Source organism: Mytilus trossulus, chromosome 12 (genome assembly GCF_036588685.1).
Source record: "Mytilus trossulus isolate FHL-02 chromosome 12, PNRI_Mtr1.1.1.hap1, whole genome shotgun sequence".
NCBI classification, from domain to species: domain Eukaryota; kingdom Metazoa; phylum Mollusca; class Bivalvia; order Mytilida; family Mytilidae; genus Mytilus; species Mytilus trossulus.
Genome location: NC_086384.1, coordinates 16,213,028 through 16,229,176, shown reverse-complemented (window position 1 = coordinate 16,229,176; position 16,149 = coordinate 16,213,028). Strand labels below are relative to the sequence as shown.

The 16,149-nt window shown below is 35.2% G+C and overlaps 1 protein-coding gene across 1 annotated transcript; it reads right to left on the bottom strand.

Moving 5' to 3' along the window:
- Nucleotides 1-543: 543 nt before the first annotated feature.
- On the bottom strand, nucleotides 544-15,777 carry LOC134692257 (uncharacterized). Its single transcript, XM_063552707.1, has 2 exons — nucleotides 15,699-15,777; nucleotides 544-1,673 (listed from the first exon to the last, which is right to left on the bottom strand). Exon 2 carries the CDS (start codon nucleotides 1,630-1,632, stop codon nucleotides 544-546), a length of 1,089 nt encoding a protein of 362 aa, XP_063408777.1. The 5' UTR covers nucleotides 1,633-1,673; nucleotides 15,699-15,777.
- Between the last annotated feature and the right edge of the window lie 372 nt (nucleotides 15,778-16,149).

Genomic DNA, 16,149 nt, shown 5'->3' with positions numbered 1-16,149 from the left:
AAACAGTACTGAGTATCACTCTATTTGTCAAATAACATTTTGGTTCTAAGTGAGAACAAGTTCAGACACCGTAAAACTAACGATTCCTATCATGCCTATAAACTGATCCAACTACTGTCCGGAATATCTTTAAAATTCGGGTTACATATTCCACAAAAACTCGAAATTTCCTTATTGTTTTGTAAATTTCTGCATTAGAAATTGATCTGTCGCCCATTTGCATATTATTGAAAGTACATAAAATTAAATGTTCGGGATCACATACTGTTTTTTGGAATATCTGCAGATGCGGATACGTCAAAGTATATGATACGGTTGATACGTCTTTAAATGACCGACCTCTTATAACAGCAGTCTTATCCTGAATTGCAATGTTTGCAAAATATTTTGTTTTAGTTAAATTACAAAAATATTGAACTTCGAGGCAAAATCAAAAACTCAAACACATCAAACGAATGGATAACAACTGTTAATATACATTTGGTGAAATTTTATGGAAAAATATAACTCAGATTTATATTACAGGAGAAAGAGGAACAAACTTTACATATGAGTTGACATAGTGCCATTGGAAATCGAATTGATAGTTGGCGCCAATTGTTTACTTTTCGTCCGTCGTTGACACACAAAAAACTCTGCAAATGTTGTTATAATTGTGTTCCTTAAATTTTCACTCATAATCAGGTATACTATCAAGTTTAACGAAAACCCAACTTGTCTACTTAACAAACAATACGAGTCACAGGCCCCCTCCAATAGTACACTATAGGTTGGAAGCAGTCTTGAATAATTAATAGTTGTTAAGATATTTAATATCTCCGAGAGTACGAATACAATTGATATTAGTAGGACTAGCATTGCGGATCTTTGCGCTCTCGCGTTAGCAGTTGTATTTCTAATTCTGTGACTATATTTTGTATTTTTAAAAAGTTTGAAACTCAGATAAACAGTGCATAATATTATGATGAGCACGGAAGCTAGGAGGAAAATATTCAATCCAGTATTGAGTAGATCGATATCATCTGTTTCATATATATCATTGAAGCAGCAAACATTATTTCTTCCATTATATAACATCTTATTGTCTTTAACTGTTTTCCATGCGAACACACTGGTAAAAAGGACCAAAATTAGACACATCAAAAACTTATTTGACTTGTTTTGTTCCCGCTGCAAGCTCCAAAGCGGAAATCGTAAAGCAATTACCTTTTGAATACACAATATAACCGTTATACTTATAGATATGCAGTGAAATGCAGATGAAATGTTTATCACATACATCCAAGCGTTACAATCTGGATAATGTTCAAACCAAATCCATCCGCCAAAATATTCTATATTTTCCTCGAGATCATCAGTGTAAAAAACAAACCCAGCAAGTTTTGGTATTGACGCTAGGATCGCTGCTATGCTGTCTGAAGCAGCTAACAATGAAAGTAAAACAGTTGATGGTGTCCGGTGTTTGGGACGGATAAATACAATTATCACAACTAGATTGACTACAATAGTTTCTACAGCCAAACACATCAAGGTGACGGTGACCCATGTTGCTGGAATATATATTTCACTTTGTTCACACGTGTCTTCATAACTTCCATTGTCATAGGAATCATAATGTTCATCAGATAACATTATCAGGTGTGTCTGTTTGGGTCTATGGTACTCTTTGTTACCTGATGAAAAATAAAATAAAAAGAATAATATTTAAATTTTAGCTAAGTTTTGAAATAATTTAATAAATAACTCAATGTAATACAGTGGTCAAAAACTACAAGCGAACTTTATTATTATTTTTCTACAACATCATTTCTTTTTTTTTAATTTCATTATAATTGAGATTATAAAAAATTTATATTTTCAATAATCTGGTTTAATATAATCAAATATTCGTGAGGGTGCGTGGGTGTTGCAGCCTGTAGCTCAATGCCATATTTGGCTTGGCCACTACGGCGCTCGCAGCATGAATCATAATTTTGGAATTCCCGGATCAGCTTGAATAGAATTTTGGAAATCCCGTAGCAGGCACTTGTTAACTTGCTGTCGACGAAAGCAGGTGTTACGAAAATTAGTTAAACTCTCCAAAAATCCAAAAAGAAGATGCCTAACAAGAGAAATGCCGTAGGATCGCCATCAAGGGCCATGGGGAAGAAAAGAAGAACGAGCAGCAGGACAGGAGGAAAGAAAGTGCAGAGTGAAGAAATTGGCCAAAAGAAAGACGGAGCTGGCCGGAGAAGACCTGCCAAGAAAACAAAAGAGGTCGGACGTGTGGTGGCAGAAGTACCTGAGGAACCTGAGGAAACTACTGATATTTCATCAGGTAATGAGTCGGAGGAAGATGCACGGGCATTTCCCTCTTTAAGGCACGAAATTGCAAATAATTCCATTGATTTCACCCCGCCAAAAGAATCTAGCGTTCATGACACAGTGGGGGATCACGTGTCTTTTAGAATTAAAGAAAAGATTTGGGAGGGAAAGTTTATAGAGCTTCATTCTCTTTTGAGAACGCAAAAAGAAATGGAAGAGGTTGACGAGGGCGATTTGAAATTAAAAAGGGGGAAAATTTGCATTGAAAAAAGATCGTCGGGGGTTTATTTGTCAATAAATGAATGGACTTCTGCATTCATGATTTTTATGAGTGTTTACATTGAGAAATACAGCACACGGGCACAGGAATTGTTAAAATATATGCGCGATATAAGATTAGCGGCAACAAGGTAAGAAAACTGGGCCACCTATGACGAGCAATTTAGGCTAAAAATAGAAAAGAATCCAAATTTATCTTGGGAAAATATACACGGCGAATATTGGCTATTACACATCACATCTCCCACAGTACATAACAATGTGTCAGTGCAATCACAGGGTTATAGAAAAAATACACAAAATCGTGGTAATTATAACTCAAATGAAGCTACGCTTTCAAGCAGTAGAACACATAAACAATCACAGGTAACTAGAGGAAGTGTAAATATGTCATGTAAATACTATAATAATGGTACTGACTGTCCCTACTTCCCTCGTTGTAGGTTTAAACACATATGTGAAATATGCAGTGGCAAACACAGAAAGGCCCAATGTAATAACCGGGCCCAAGGAAGAAGTAACAAAAAGTATTAATTTTTATTCGTTAGGTAGTACTCCTATAAAAGTATCAGTCCTGGAAAATTATTTAGAATTCTACCCACTTCACAATGTAGCACATGAAATTATATCTGGTTTCAAATACGGTTTCTCATTAAAATATTTTGGCTTATATTTTGAGTTCCAATTTAAAAAGTGCATTACAGCTACCCAAAAATTTTTAAAGAAAAAATAATGAAGGAAGTAAAACTTGGTCGCATTGCTGGTCCTTTCAGATACCCACCTTTTCCCACACTTCAGGTATCACCAATGGGGCTAGTGCAAAAAAAGGATGGGGATTTCAGACTTATTCAACATTTATCCTATCCTGAGAATAATTCAATAAACGATTTTATTGATAAAGATCATTGTTCAGTGCAGTACAGTTCAGTGGACGAAGCAGCATGTTTGATTAATAGACACAAAACATTTGCCCGATAAAGTCAGTGCGACGTAAAAGCGGCTTTTCGTTTGTTGCCAATTGCCCCGCACGAGTTTGACTTGTTGGGGATAAAATTTCAGGGTGAATATTATCTTAATAAAATGCTCCCTATGGGGGCCTCAATAAGTTGTGCGCTGTGGGAGAAATTTGCAAGAGCTTTGCATTGGATAATACAGCTTAAAAGCGGAAATGATGATATCCTCCATTATTTAGATGATTTTCTTTTTGTCGAGTCGAGCCAAACATCAAAAGTTGGTAATACTTTAAAGTTATTCCAAGGGGTATGCAACAAAATAGGTATTCCTCTGGCCAGTGACAAGACCACTTTGCCGACTACATTACTTATGTTTTTGGGTATAGAATTTGATACAAAGAATTTAATAATGCGACTTCCAAATGAAAAACTTGTCAAACTCTCCCAAAAAATCAGAAATACCTTGAACAGTTCTAAAATAACTCTTAAAGATATGCAATCACTTCTTGGGCTTCTAAATTTTGCTTGTAAGGTAGTTGCTCCAGGCCGCACCTTCTGTCGCAGACTCATAAATTCAACAATCGGGGTCAGAAAATCGTATTACAAAATTCGAGTAAACAAGCAGATGAAAGCAGATTTAGAAATTTGGTTAGATTTTTTAAAACAATACAATGGTGTCACTGTTATAACAGACAATGTATGGGTTTCAAATGAAAAATTAGAGTTGTTCACTGATTGTGCAGGGGGGTCCAAAGGCGGTTACGGGATCTATTTTGCAGGTCAGTGGGCCCAAGGCATGTGGCCAAAACATTGGGTTGAGGCTGGAATCAATAGAGATATGACATTGTTAGAGTTGTTTCCAGTTGTAGCTGCTCTTATGTCCTGGGAATCCAATTTTGTTAACAAAAAAGTTATTTTTCATGTTGATAACCAGGCTGTTGTTCAAATCATTAATATGAAAACTAGCAAATCAAGTATAGTTATGACTTTAGTAAGACAGATGGTTTTAATATCCCTTCAAAACAAAACCAAATTGCTGATTGTCTTTCTCGTTCTCAGTGGGGGAAGTTCAGAAGCCTAGCCCCAGAAGCAGACCAGTGGCCAACCAAAATTCCAACACAGATCTGGAACATTTAAGTCAGGTGGCTGACTATATTGTCAATCAAGGTGTGTCCAAAAATACACAAAAATCATACAATTTGGCTCTGTCAAAACTTTGTACTTTTAGATCATCTTATAAATTGAAACAGGATTGGCCGGTGCCAGTCAATGATTTGTTAAATTTTATAGCTTTTTTGTCAGTACAGGGTCTTTCGGGGGGAACCATATCATCTTATATATCAGGAGTTTCATACCATCATAAAATTCAAGGGATACAGGATACTACAAAATTCTTTATAATTGGAAATAGTACGGTGACAATTAAGGTAAATTAAAAAATTTAATGCACCGAAATACCTCACGGCTAATTTTGGTCTTATTTTGAAGATAAATATAATACCCTTCTATTAAGGCATGTCGTAGAATGCCAAAATGGTGCAGATTTTTGATAATTGCGATTAAAGGTAAAAAGGGGGGATTTTAAAAAATCGACATTTTTGGACATTTTGGACAATTTCTCGGTATTCGCTCATGGTAACTGAGAAAAAATTTCAATGGAAGCAAGCTCTAGGGGTGCTGTACAAATGCAGCTTCTAATATTTATGCCAGATTGCCATAGATTAGTGATGTTCACCCCCGCAGCCAACATGGAAGAAAATGATAAAGATTATCTTTATTTACAAAAATTATCGATAAAAAATATTTATATTCAATATTCAGCTTTTTAATAATGTATTACAATATATAAAGATATTTTTGGGAAAGTTTTGTTAAGATAATATAAAGAATAAAGGAGAAGTTAGAACTGGCAAGTTTAGACCCGGTCCATGATTCAATGAAAAAATGATCAAATTCATTATTCCCTTTTTAAATAAAAAATAATGTTGAAATTATCAAAATAGTCTTGATGCATAAATGTCAGCATAAACACGATAGTATATGAAGTTTTATTGATAACAATAGGTCGACCAGTGCAAGAGTAATATCATTTTGAAAATACATGACGCTGTGCATCCCCCTTTTTTTATAAACCAACGCAAACAACAAAAAATCAAGAGTAGACTTTTGACTTTTACCGTTTTAAAGCACTATATATATCACACAAACACGATTTACAGAAATTTTTATACAAATGAAGATATTTTTGTATATTTCAATTACACTTGACATTATTATGCACGTCCGATGATTTGAAGTGGTTACGAAAAACTAACACAAAAAAGTACATGTTATACTTATAAAATATTCGATAAAGTCTCCTGTTGGTTTACAAGCCTACCAACCACGTCAAGGTCGGAGTCCACTGGCAGGTTTTTTTTAATATTTTTTTTTTTTAATTTATTTTGTTTATTTTTTTGTTTATTTTATTTTCTAAAAATTTTTCAACAGCGAAAAGGCTTCTAGCATCTCACACATGAAATATTGGGCATCGGGGTTCATACTAAACATCATCCGCGTCGTTGCAATCTTCTAAAACACTCTGATGAGTAAGCTGGTTTCTACAATCATCACTGCCCTGACAACCACAAATGCTTGTGCATGACAAGTGTTGTTCATAACATACACATGATTTACCACACATAGATTTGCCTTTGCATGTGCAAACAAGGTCCTGTTAAAAGTCAGAAGACATTGGCCCCTCAAAATATAGTGGAACTATTGAGCTATTCCCCATTGTCCATCCATATTCAAGAGGTGATCTAGGTGGTGGTTTTGCGATATGGGCATTCATCCAGACGTACACTTGTAGGGATACTCTAAATATGTGTTGTCTGAAAGATGCTTCTGAAGGAGGAAGTCTCACTAAGGAAGCATCCTTAGATAGCGCTGACTTTACTCGCAGTTTATTTAGATCACCATGTACAGATTGAGCCTTGCCTTTGGGGTCATATAGATCAGCGATAAATTGTCTTCCCACTGTCACAGATGTTTCGATATCAGAACTAGCTAGATTGATCAAACTTTGATATCTTAATGGGTGTTGTTTTAATGTCTTGTATACTGTCTTTTTGCCTATTCCAAAGAAAGAAGACGTCGTGTCGCATCCCGTTAGAGCGTGAACAGCTGGTAAAGTACTGGAAACCACTGGTTTAATGGCATTGTATATTTCGTGTACAGGTATAAACCGTCGGGCGTCTTTGGTTGAAGAAACGCATCCTGTCTGGAACCACAATTCATCAATGTTTGTCATTTTGGGAAAATACATTATACACAGAAGTAAAACATCAGTGTCCGATGATTTTATTACAATGCGACCTCTGGAATTACTTTTCATTAGCTGTTCATTAGCAAACAGAGACTGTAGAATGATTCTTGTATCTGCCTCTTCCTGTGTACTGAACAACTGAATACAATCAGTAACAGTTCCGGCACAAATTTGTTTAACAGTCTCTGGGTTTTGAAAACATCCAGCTAAGAATAGTTCGTCATGCTCATTCAAATCGAATTCATTGAAGTGTGCGAGCGCATAGTCACCCAAAAATCTTAATAATGCTTGTTTATTTTCCGATGCACATAGAAATTTCTTCCAATCTGGAATTGACCTGCCTTCAATGACCTGAAAAATCTTACCACCATTTGAAATAGACCGCCTCATTCTTTCTGCTGATTTTGTAGAATGTTCTACGTCATACCGATCAAACACGTCTACGACACACCCGAAATTTTCAAAACTTGATATTAAAGTTCTAAAGTAGTCCTTGGCCAAATCTCCAAAACTATTGTACCTTTTTACAAAAAGACTTTGAACAATACCCATGCCATCTCTGATAAGGATTGATCGATTCTTATCAGACGGTGGAAGTGTGAAAGAGGTGCACACCTCTTTTTCCAATAGATGAATGAAATCTGCTTTGCATGATTTCCTCATCAACCCATCGTCATGGAAAATGGATGTTGGTATTCTACCGATGGGGTAAGCCAAAACTTTTTCAACGGTAACTTCGTCTCGGACATTTGCAAGGGCTAAAGCTCTTCGAAAGACAAGCTCGGGATTAATATGAGTTTTTACAATATCGCCAGATCGACATTTTAGATTGCATGGCTTTGTCATGTCGTCAAAGGTTTTGAGTGCAGATTTAGAAATTGGGGAAAAAAAGTCGCGAGTGTCGTTGTCTCTGAAACAACCATCTACAAAAGATTTCATCGATTTTTGTCCTCGATCTACAGAATTCAGCAGCGAATCTTCAACTTCTCTACTGGCATGCAAACCTGTTGCAATGTTTATTAGCGATTTGGGACATTCTTCAATGTCGAATGGATCTGTCATATTATTTTGAACATGCTCAATAAGATCCTTCACTTGCTGTTCATCGCGTTTCATCGCTGTCGGTCTACTCTCTTCGTGATTTTCGTCAGAGTCAATAGCAATTCCAGACCTTTTCCTCATTTCAGAAGCGTACCTTGCAAGAATGTGCCTAGTAAAAGTCCAACGAAGAAGAGCAGATTTTTGCGTAGTTAATCCGACTATACCGCCGTTTCCCTTCGAATCTTTGATTATAGTCTTCTCTGTTGCCATATCACTCCATATGCCATTGAAAACACCAGGCTTTTGTCTGACTGCAAACTTTCCGGACATGAAAGCTGAATAAGTTTCTTCTGGGAGATTCAGCATGTCAATTAAATAAGCTGGTGTCCACCTAGCATAATTTGTCTTGTTTGCAATAAAGAAATATGGCAACATAGAAGACACGGATTGGAGGTGTAAAGTCCAATCTCCATCACGTTCTGCTTTGACATTCATAAGCATAACTTCAACGGCTCGTAAAAACATTTCCCAAAATTTAAAAGTTGGAGATGCTCTATAAGAAAACTCTCTGAACTCCGAAATCAACGGGGATAACTGTTCCCGGAAAAGAATTAAAAATTCAGAGAGATCTAATACCTTTGTATTAAGGTCACTGAATGCATCATGACAAGAAAGCATTGTTTGCCAGAACTTTTCGTCTATGTTAGCAATTTTTCGTTGGTTTGAACACCATTGAAAAAATTTCTTGAACCATAGTGCCATCACAGTTTCATATGCTAATGTGTAAGCTCTAACACCGCGATTAAACTGCTTGCCTTGAAGAATCTGATCTACAGTACATCCTGCATATGCACCCGAATCGACCAATAAATCCCGAAGCCCAGCTGATGCCCATATTTTGCCTATTGCTGAAAGGTAACACGAAACCATGTGAAACCCACCTAATCTAACAACGTGTGGGTGAAAAATCTGAGGCATAGACCACTTTACTTGTTGAGCTATGGCATAAAGCTGTTGGTCGAAGGTCTGTACTGGGTTATTCTGACCTGCAGCCTTTGACATTTCTAGGCATTTCACCATTGTTGTATACACTGTCGCCATGTCAGCAGGTTTTGCGTCTATGATTGGAGGATATGCAACGACGACATGAATGTTTTTTCGGTCGGAAAGTCTTTTGTGGAAGCCTGTCCAAAAAGGTATTATTTGTTTTTTATCATTTTGAAACGAAGGTAGTTCAGCAATGTCGCGTGTAAGTGATCGGAGCAATACCCAAGCCATATCAGACACGTCAGATTTATTGGTTGCACATGATTCGATTCTGCCGTATGGCTCGGTACATCTAGGTGGGCCGAATCTTTCTTTAGGCTTACAGAAAGGCAAACATGACATGAGACTAGAAGTGTTTTCATCCAGAGCGAGGGATCTTTCTTGGCCGCGTTTTATTTTCACGTTAGCTAAGTCTGTCTGAAAAGTCGGATGATTCACAACCTGAAAAACTGCACGAGCCATAGAATGGAATGTGTTTTTACCATCAATAGTTTCTGCATTGATATCAACGTTGTCAGACCCTTCTTGAATGAAGTCTCCACCTGAAATTTTAGGACATATGCCATTGGGGATGTATGTTTCATTTTGGGAACTTATAATTTCATGGTTTGCTGAACTAGTCAGAAATTGTCTAACCTCAGTGTAAGACGCACAAAAGCCATGTGAATGTAAAGTTTCAATAAGATTTTTAGAACCATATTCATGATGCAACTGAAGAGCCAATGATAAACTAAAAGGGGTGAACTGTTTTTTATGCAGAGATATCACACACTCGGCTAAAGCAATACATTTTCGTACTGTATCACCTGAGAGTGAATTGAAATCATTCTCCATATGAAAATAGTTATCATCTATTAATCTGGCAAGAAAGTTTATCAAAGAGGTAGGTATGAATTGTAAAGCCGTAGGGATAGAAACTTCAGAAGGAGATGGATAAAATTCAGCCGAAATTTTGAAGGATTGTAAACTGCTTCTCAAAATTTTTGCCGCATCATGTAGGGTCTGATCTTCTTGACGTATGGAATCATTAACAAAACTGGTTTTCATCTCAGAAAATTTTAATTCCGCTTTTAAACTACTGGCAGCGCGAATAGCCTCAGAAACACTGATAGAGCTACTGAAAATCATATTTGATTTACCCTGTCCTCTTTGAGACTGAACAACAATGCGATCACCGTAGTGATTTTCCAGTTTGTGTTGCAGTTTATCAGTTGTATATCTACTTCTAATTTCTTGTGGAAGAAAGGAACAATATGTGTCTAACAAATTCGACAACGAAAATGCTTTCTTATTAAAAAACAGATCATCGTGTAGACCTTCCGTCAGGTTCTTGAAAGCAATATCATGCTCCGACTCATTTGGAACATCATCAGAAGGTTCCCTTTTCAAGTTTAGCATATAGTTAGCAATGCATGTTGAATGATACAGTGCCTTGTCCTTGAAGTTCTCCATAGAGAGTAAACTTACCATTAGATAGTCAAACTTGTCTTTTGCTGCATTTAATATATTATCAGCACGTTCAACAGACTCGACTCGCCGTAATTGCTTATCTCGCTTATAGGACTTTTGTTTACAGAACAAACATTTAGACCAGTCTGATTGTAATACCGTTGAGCGTGTTTTAACACAAGTTGGTTCAAACACAGAATGGTTTGCACTCGATGTTGAGCATACTTCTTTCCCTATTTGAAATGTTTCCAAGTTTTTTTTACTTGTATATGCTTTATAACACGACCTATGATATTTTATTTGTTCTAATGGAATCACTTTCGTTGACTCAAATTCAGTATAAAGGCGGCGATAAACAATACCCTGTCTGACATCTATTGCGTCTAAAAGAGTAGTCTTCCCTTTTTCTGTTGCATTTGACAAATTTTCATAACTAGATATTTGGCAAATAACGCATAATTCCCAATTACTCTTAAGCCTACTCCGTTTTGGAACTGAGTGAGCAAACTGAACAGGACTCGTGTCCATTATTTTCCGGGTTATTTCGGGGGTGTACCAATGTGGTTTAAAATTAGTTTATTCAACAAAATCAACAAGAAATAAAACAACTAAAAAACACTAACACATAAAATCTGTATACTCAGTCAAAAACTATACATTGACAATGATATAAATATGTCTTACTATAGATGAAATTAAAAAAAATACACAGTTTTATTTTCTGAGGAAAAACAGCAAATCATAAGTGAGGGGAAAATAGGAAAAGGGAAAGCAACAAGACTTAATGAGGTGAAAATCAAATAGGAAAACTGCTAAATGATAAGAATTATAAAACGGCCCGAAAAACTTAATTTGCATGCTTTTTCGAAATTGTATGCATTTAAACTTCTTGCATATTGATTATTATATTGTTTTTTGTCAAAACGTACCACTGATGATATATATTAGAAATGTTATATACTTTGTCAGACGGTAACATTGAAAAAAATGACATAAACATTTGAAAATCATCCAATTCACATAATTTATATGTTCATATGATAAGAAATTTTGATATCAAATTAAAGCTGATACATTACTCTTTCATCTGATAACAAATTTTGTGATGATATCTTCATTCGGGAATTAGTTATAAACGTTCCCGTTTTTGAAAATGAAAAAGAAAAAAATCGGAAAGTCACACTTTATCGCAATTTTACAAAAAACTGCACCGCGGGAAAACTCTACGACAGGGCTAAAATGAGAGTATAATGTTAACTCTATCTTCATGTGCATTTTCAGCCGTGAGGTATTTCGGTGCATTAAACTCCTTAACTAAGCGACTTTTCCTGATTTGTCACTCCACTAAAAGGCATTAGAAGGAATAAATAGAATTCAAGGGGGAAAACGTAATGACATTAGAGCACCAATTACAGTGCAATTGTTATCAGATATGATAGGTTGTTTAGATAAAGTATGCAAGAATAAATATGAAGCTGCTTTAATTTCAGCAGTTTTTTCTGTTGCCTTCTTTGGTTTGCTAAGAGTAGGGGAAATCACTACTTCAAAATCCAAGTCTGTTATAAATGGCTCCAACTTAACAATTTCAGATATTTTAGTTAGGAGAAAAGTCCTGGAGCTAAGAGTAAGGTGGTCAAAAACTGACCAAAAGGGAAAGTCTGTTACTTTGTTGATACCTGAGAACGGAAAAAACTACTGTCCGATACGACTTATTAACGAATATTTAAAGGTACGACCTACCTGTATCAATTCAGATTTGTTTATCCATTATACTGGTATGCCTTTAACTAGATACCAATTCAGTAGTATACTGGAAAAAGCTTTACAGTTTCTTCATATTAGTAAAGGTCATTTTAGGTCACATAGTTTTAGAATTGGGGGAGCCACGGAACTGGCCAGACAGGGGGTCTCAGAGAAGGTAATTATGAGATTAGGCAGATGGAAATCGCATGCTTATTCTCGCTATATAAGGTTACAATTTTTCTAATTTTAAAAGGCTAACAAGCTACAGGTTTTCACAGGTCCCAAGATTTTATGGATTGTTGGAAGTTCCCTTGTTCATTGGGCCAACGTAGAGGCGAAGAAATATGGTAGAAACAACCTGGGACTGGGGTCAAAAGGTGTAACAACATACTGGATTGGGCAACCTGGTTTACAGTTTAAAGATTTGGACTCCCTACTGGACGCAAAAAGAAATTGTTTACCTTCTCCTCATTTTATTATTATTCACTGTGGAGCTAATGATTTGACAGACTTAGAATTGACAGGAAGGGGTTTAATGGAAAATGTAAAATGTTCTATCCTACGTTACAAGGCTTCATTTAAAAAAGTTATTATAATATGGTCTTCAATGCTACAGCGCAGATACTGGCATTTTGCTCCCTTGAATGCGGGAGCAATAATCGAACAGAAGAGAAAAAGAGTGAATTTAGTGGTCAAAAACTTTGTAATAGAAAACGGGGGAAAAGCTATATTACATGAGAACATTAGGGCAAGTGAAGTGTCTTTATACAGAACAGATGGAACTCATTTGTCACAAACTGGAAATCAGGTTTTCTTAAATAATATACAAGGGGGTGTTGAGTCTTTCCTACGCACAACAAATTCAACTTTTCCAATAAATCAATAATGAAAATTTTGTGGAGGTGAGAACCCCAGTCAGATTTGGTAGCTGACTGGGGCTCTCATGTGGCGGTCCAGGGAGACTGGTAGTGATTGGGGGATTATTTCACTCGGCCCTTGCTCTGGGCCTGACAAGTTCTACAGATGGGTAACGCTGGGACCTCCTCCACCTCATCTTATAGAGGGGAGGCCTACACCTGCCAACAGGTGGGGCACTTATAACTGGAGCATTGGTAATACGAGTGTTTTCCCCGGTCACTCCCCATGGTAGATGGTGGTGTAACAGTGTTTAACTACCAGGGGTTTTATGACACTATGTCAACATAGGTCAGATGATAGCCATTGTGTTAGGTAATCGGTAGTCACCCTGGCGCCTCAACAAAATATTATAGAATACTCTGTAGCCAAAGTAATGCCACAAAGTAAAAAATGTATATTCTAGTCATGAAAATGTAAATACAAGTTGGTGTAGTAAAATGTATGTTTAATTCAATGGATTGTTTTTGTAATAGTTGTAAAAGTTATATATGAAAAACAGAGGATGGAACCTCTACACAAATGAGTATAGTATACAGAAAGTCTGTATCATGTTAATTTTGGTATTTGTGAATTACTGTAAAACAACAGATAAAGAGAGACAACTCTAGATTAATTTTAATCACTTTGTGATTAAAGGAAGGACTTCAACATAGTTTAAAAATACGTCAACAGCTCTTGGTCGTTGTTCTTCATCTCATTGTTATTAGTTCAGTATTGATATAGGGTCTTCTTCTATGAGTATTGCAATTAATATTAAAACACATTTATAAACTAACTTTATACTCACATAAACAAGCAATGCTTTAATATTCAGTCGGTCCAAAAGAAAACGTAGTTTGAGATCATTAGAAACACCTGCTCATCCTAGACACCCTTTCTCATAATTAAAACGATTTCCAATAGCTACTAAAGTATCGCAGCAATGGATTTATATCATATTAATCAAATATCTCATTAAATACCTAATTAATATTTGAAATAAAAGTATCACTATTATATATATATATATATCTTCATTATGTCAAACCTTTGCAATTGTAATGGTATACCGATACTACATGACATCAACGCAAACAGACATAAATACACAGATCAACATATGTACACCATTTACAATTATATATCAAAATAGTTATGATAATTTAATGTCTTTGATCATGCATACAATTTTGAAAACAATTTTTGTTGAAACTGATCTTGAAGTGATTAAATCATCGTATTTTTTTAAACACAATGTAACAATACATGGTTAAGATAACAGCCCCAAAATTAATCCCGTTTGAAATTCATCAAAAAAATAACATTTAACATGATTTAACCAACTAAAATTTAAATCATTTTTATTTGAAAACCTATTCTTTAGTTTACAAATCGAAGCTGCTTATTGAGTCGGTTAACAAAGTACTGATTTCATTCAAAGTAATAATCATAATAGTTATCAAAAGTACCAGGATTATAACTTAGTACGCAAGACGCGCGTTTCGTCTACATAAGAATCATCATAAACTGTAATATCTAAATTGTTAGGATATTGCACAAGTTCACCATTAAGGTGAAATTTATTAAGCAATCCCGCGATTAGCACAGTATCGTCTGCATATATAGTTGCAACATGTTTAACATACATATCTGTTATTTTTACTAGTACATATTAATAGTGTTCTCACAAACTAAATTTCGTTGATGGTTTTTTTCTTATAAATTTGTAAGAATAGTTATCAAAGGTACAAGGATTATAATTTAGTACGCCAGACGCGCGTTTCCTCTATATAAGACTCAACAGATCATATCGAAATATTAATAAAGCCAAACAAAAACAAAGTTGAAGAGCATTTAAAATCCAAAAATCCAAAAAGTTGTGCCAAATACGTCTCAGGTAATATTTGCCTGGGATAAGAAAATCCTTAGTTTTTCGAAAAATTGAAAGTTTTATAAACAGGAAATTTATAAAAATTACCTCGTTATTGATATTCATGTCAACGCCGAAGTGTTAACTACTGGGATGGTGATTCCCTCGGGGATGAAACGTACACCAGCAGTGGCATTGACCAAGTGGTGTAAATAGTTATGATACATGTAGTTATCAAAAGTACCAAGATTATAATTTTATACGCCAGACGCGAGTTTCGTCTCCATAAGACTCTTCAGTGACGATCATATCAAAATAGTTAAAAGCCAAATAAATACAAAGTTAAAGAGCATTGAGGATCAAAAGTTCCTAAAAGTTGTGCCAAATATGGCTAAGGTAATCTACTCCTGGGGTAAATAAATCCTTAGTTTTTCGAAAAATTCAAAGTTTTGTAAACAGAAAATTTATAAAAATGACCATATAATGGAAAGGTACCAGGATTATGATTTAGTACGTCAGACGCGCGTTTTGTCTACATGAGACTAATTCATCAGTGACGCTCATATCGAAATATTTATGAAGTGAAAATTTAGAAAAGTGAGAACGTAGACATATCCACCCTTAAATCCAAATAGATTTTCATCGGAAATAATTTTATGAACGTGGCTTTTGATTACCTTTTTTGCCATTTCTGAGTGATCATTTGATTACCGGACCAACCTTTTCATTATTATCTTTTACAACATCATTTTTTTTTATAATTTAATTATAACATTAAAACACATTTAAAACCTAACTTATTACTTACGTAAACAAGCAATGCATTAATAGTTGGTAAGTACACATGGAAACGTAGTTTGAGATCATTAGAAACACCTGCTTGTCCTACACACACTTCTAATAATTAAGACGATTTCCAATAGCTACTAAAGTATCGCGGCAATGGATTTATATCATATTAATCCAATATCTCATTAAATACCTAATTAATAATTGAAGTTAAAGTATCATTATTTATATATATGTCGTGTACAAGTTGCGATTTTGTACAGGTTATAACGTGTACAAAAATATTGTACATGTTATAACTTGTATAATGCAAAAATACAAGTTATAACATGTACAAAAGTACCTCGTACATGTTATAACCTGTACAAAATATTGCTTAAAAATGGTTTTAACTTGTACAAATTTGAAAAATAAAGATATGCTTCTATTATTGCAAAGTATGTTATTAACCTAAATAATTTTTCATCAAT

Coding starts and splice junctions, on each gene's coding strand:
- LOC134692257 (XM_063552707.1), bottom strand. CDS start 1,632: ATGTTATCTGATGAACATTATGATTCCTATGACAATGGAAGTTATGAA.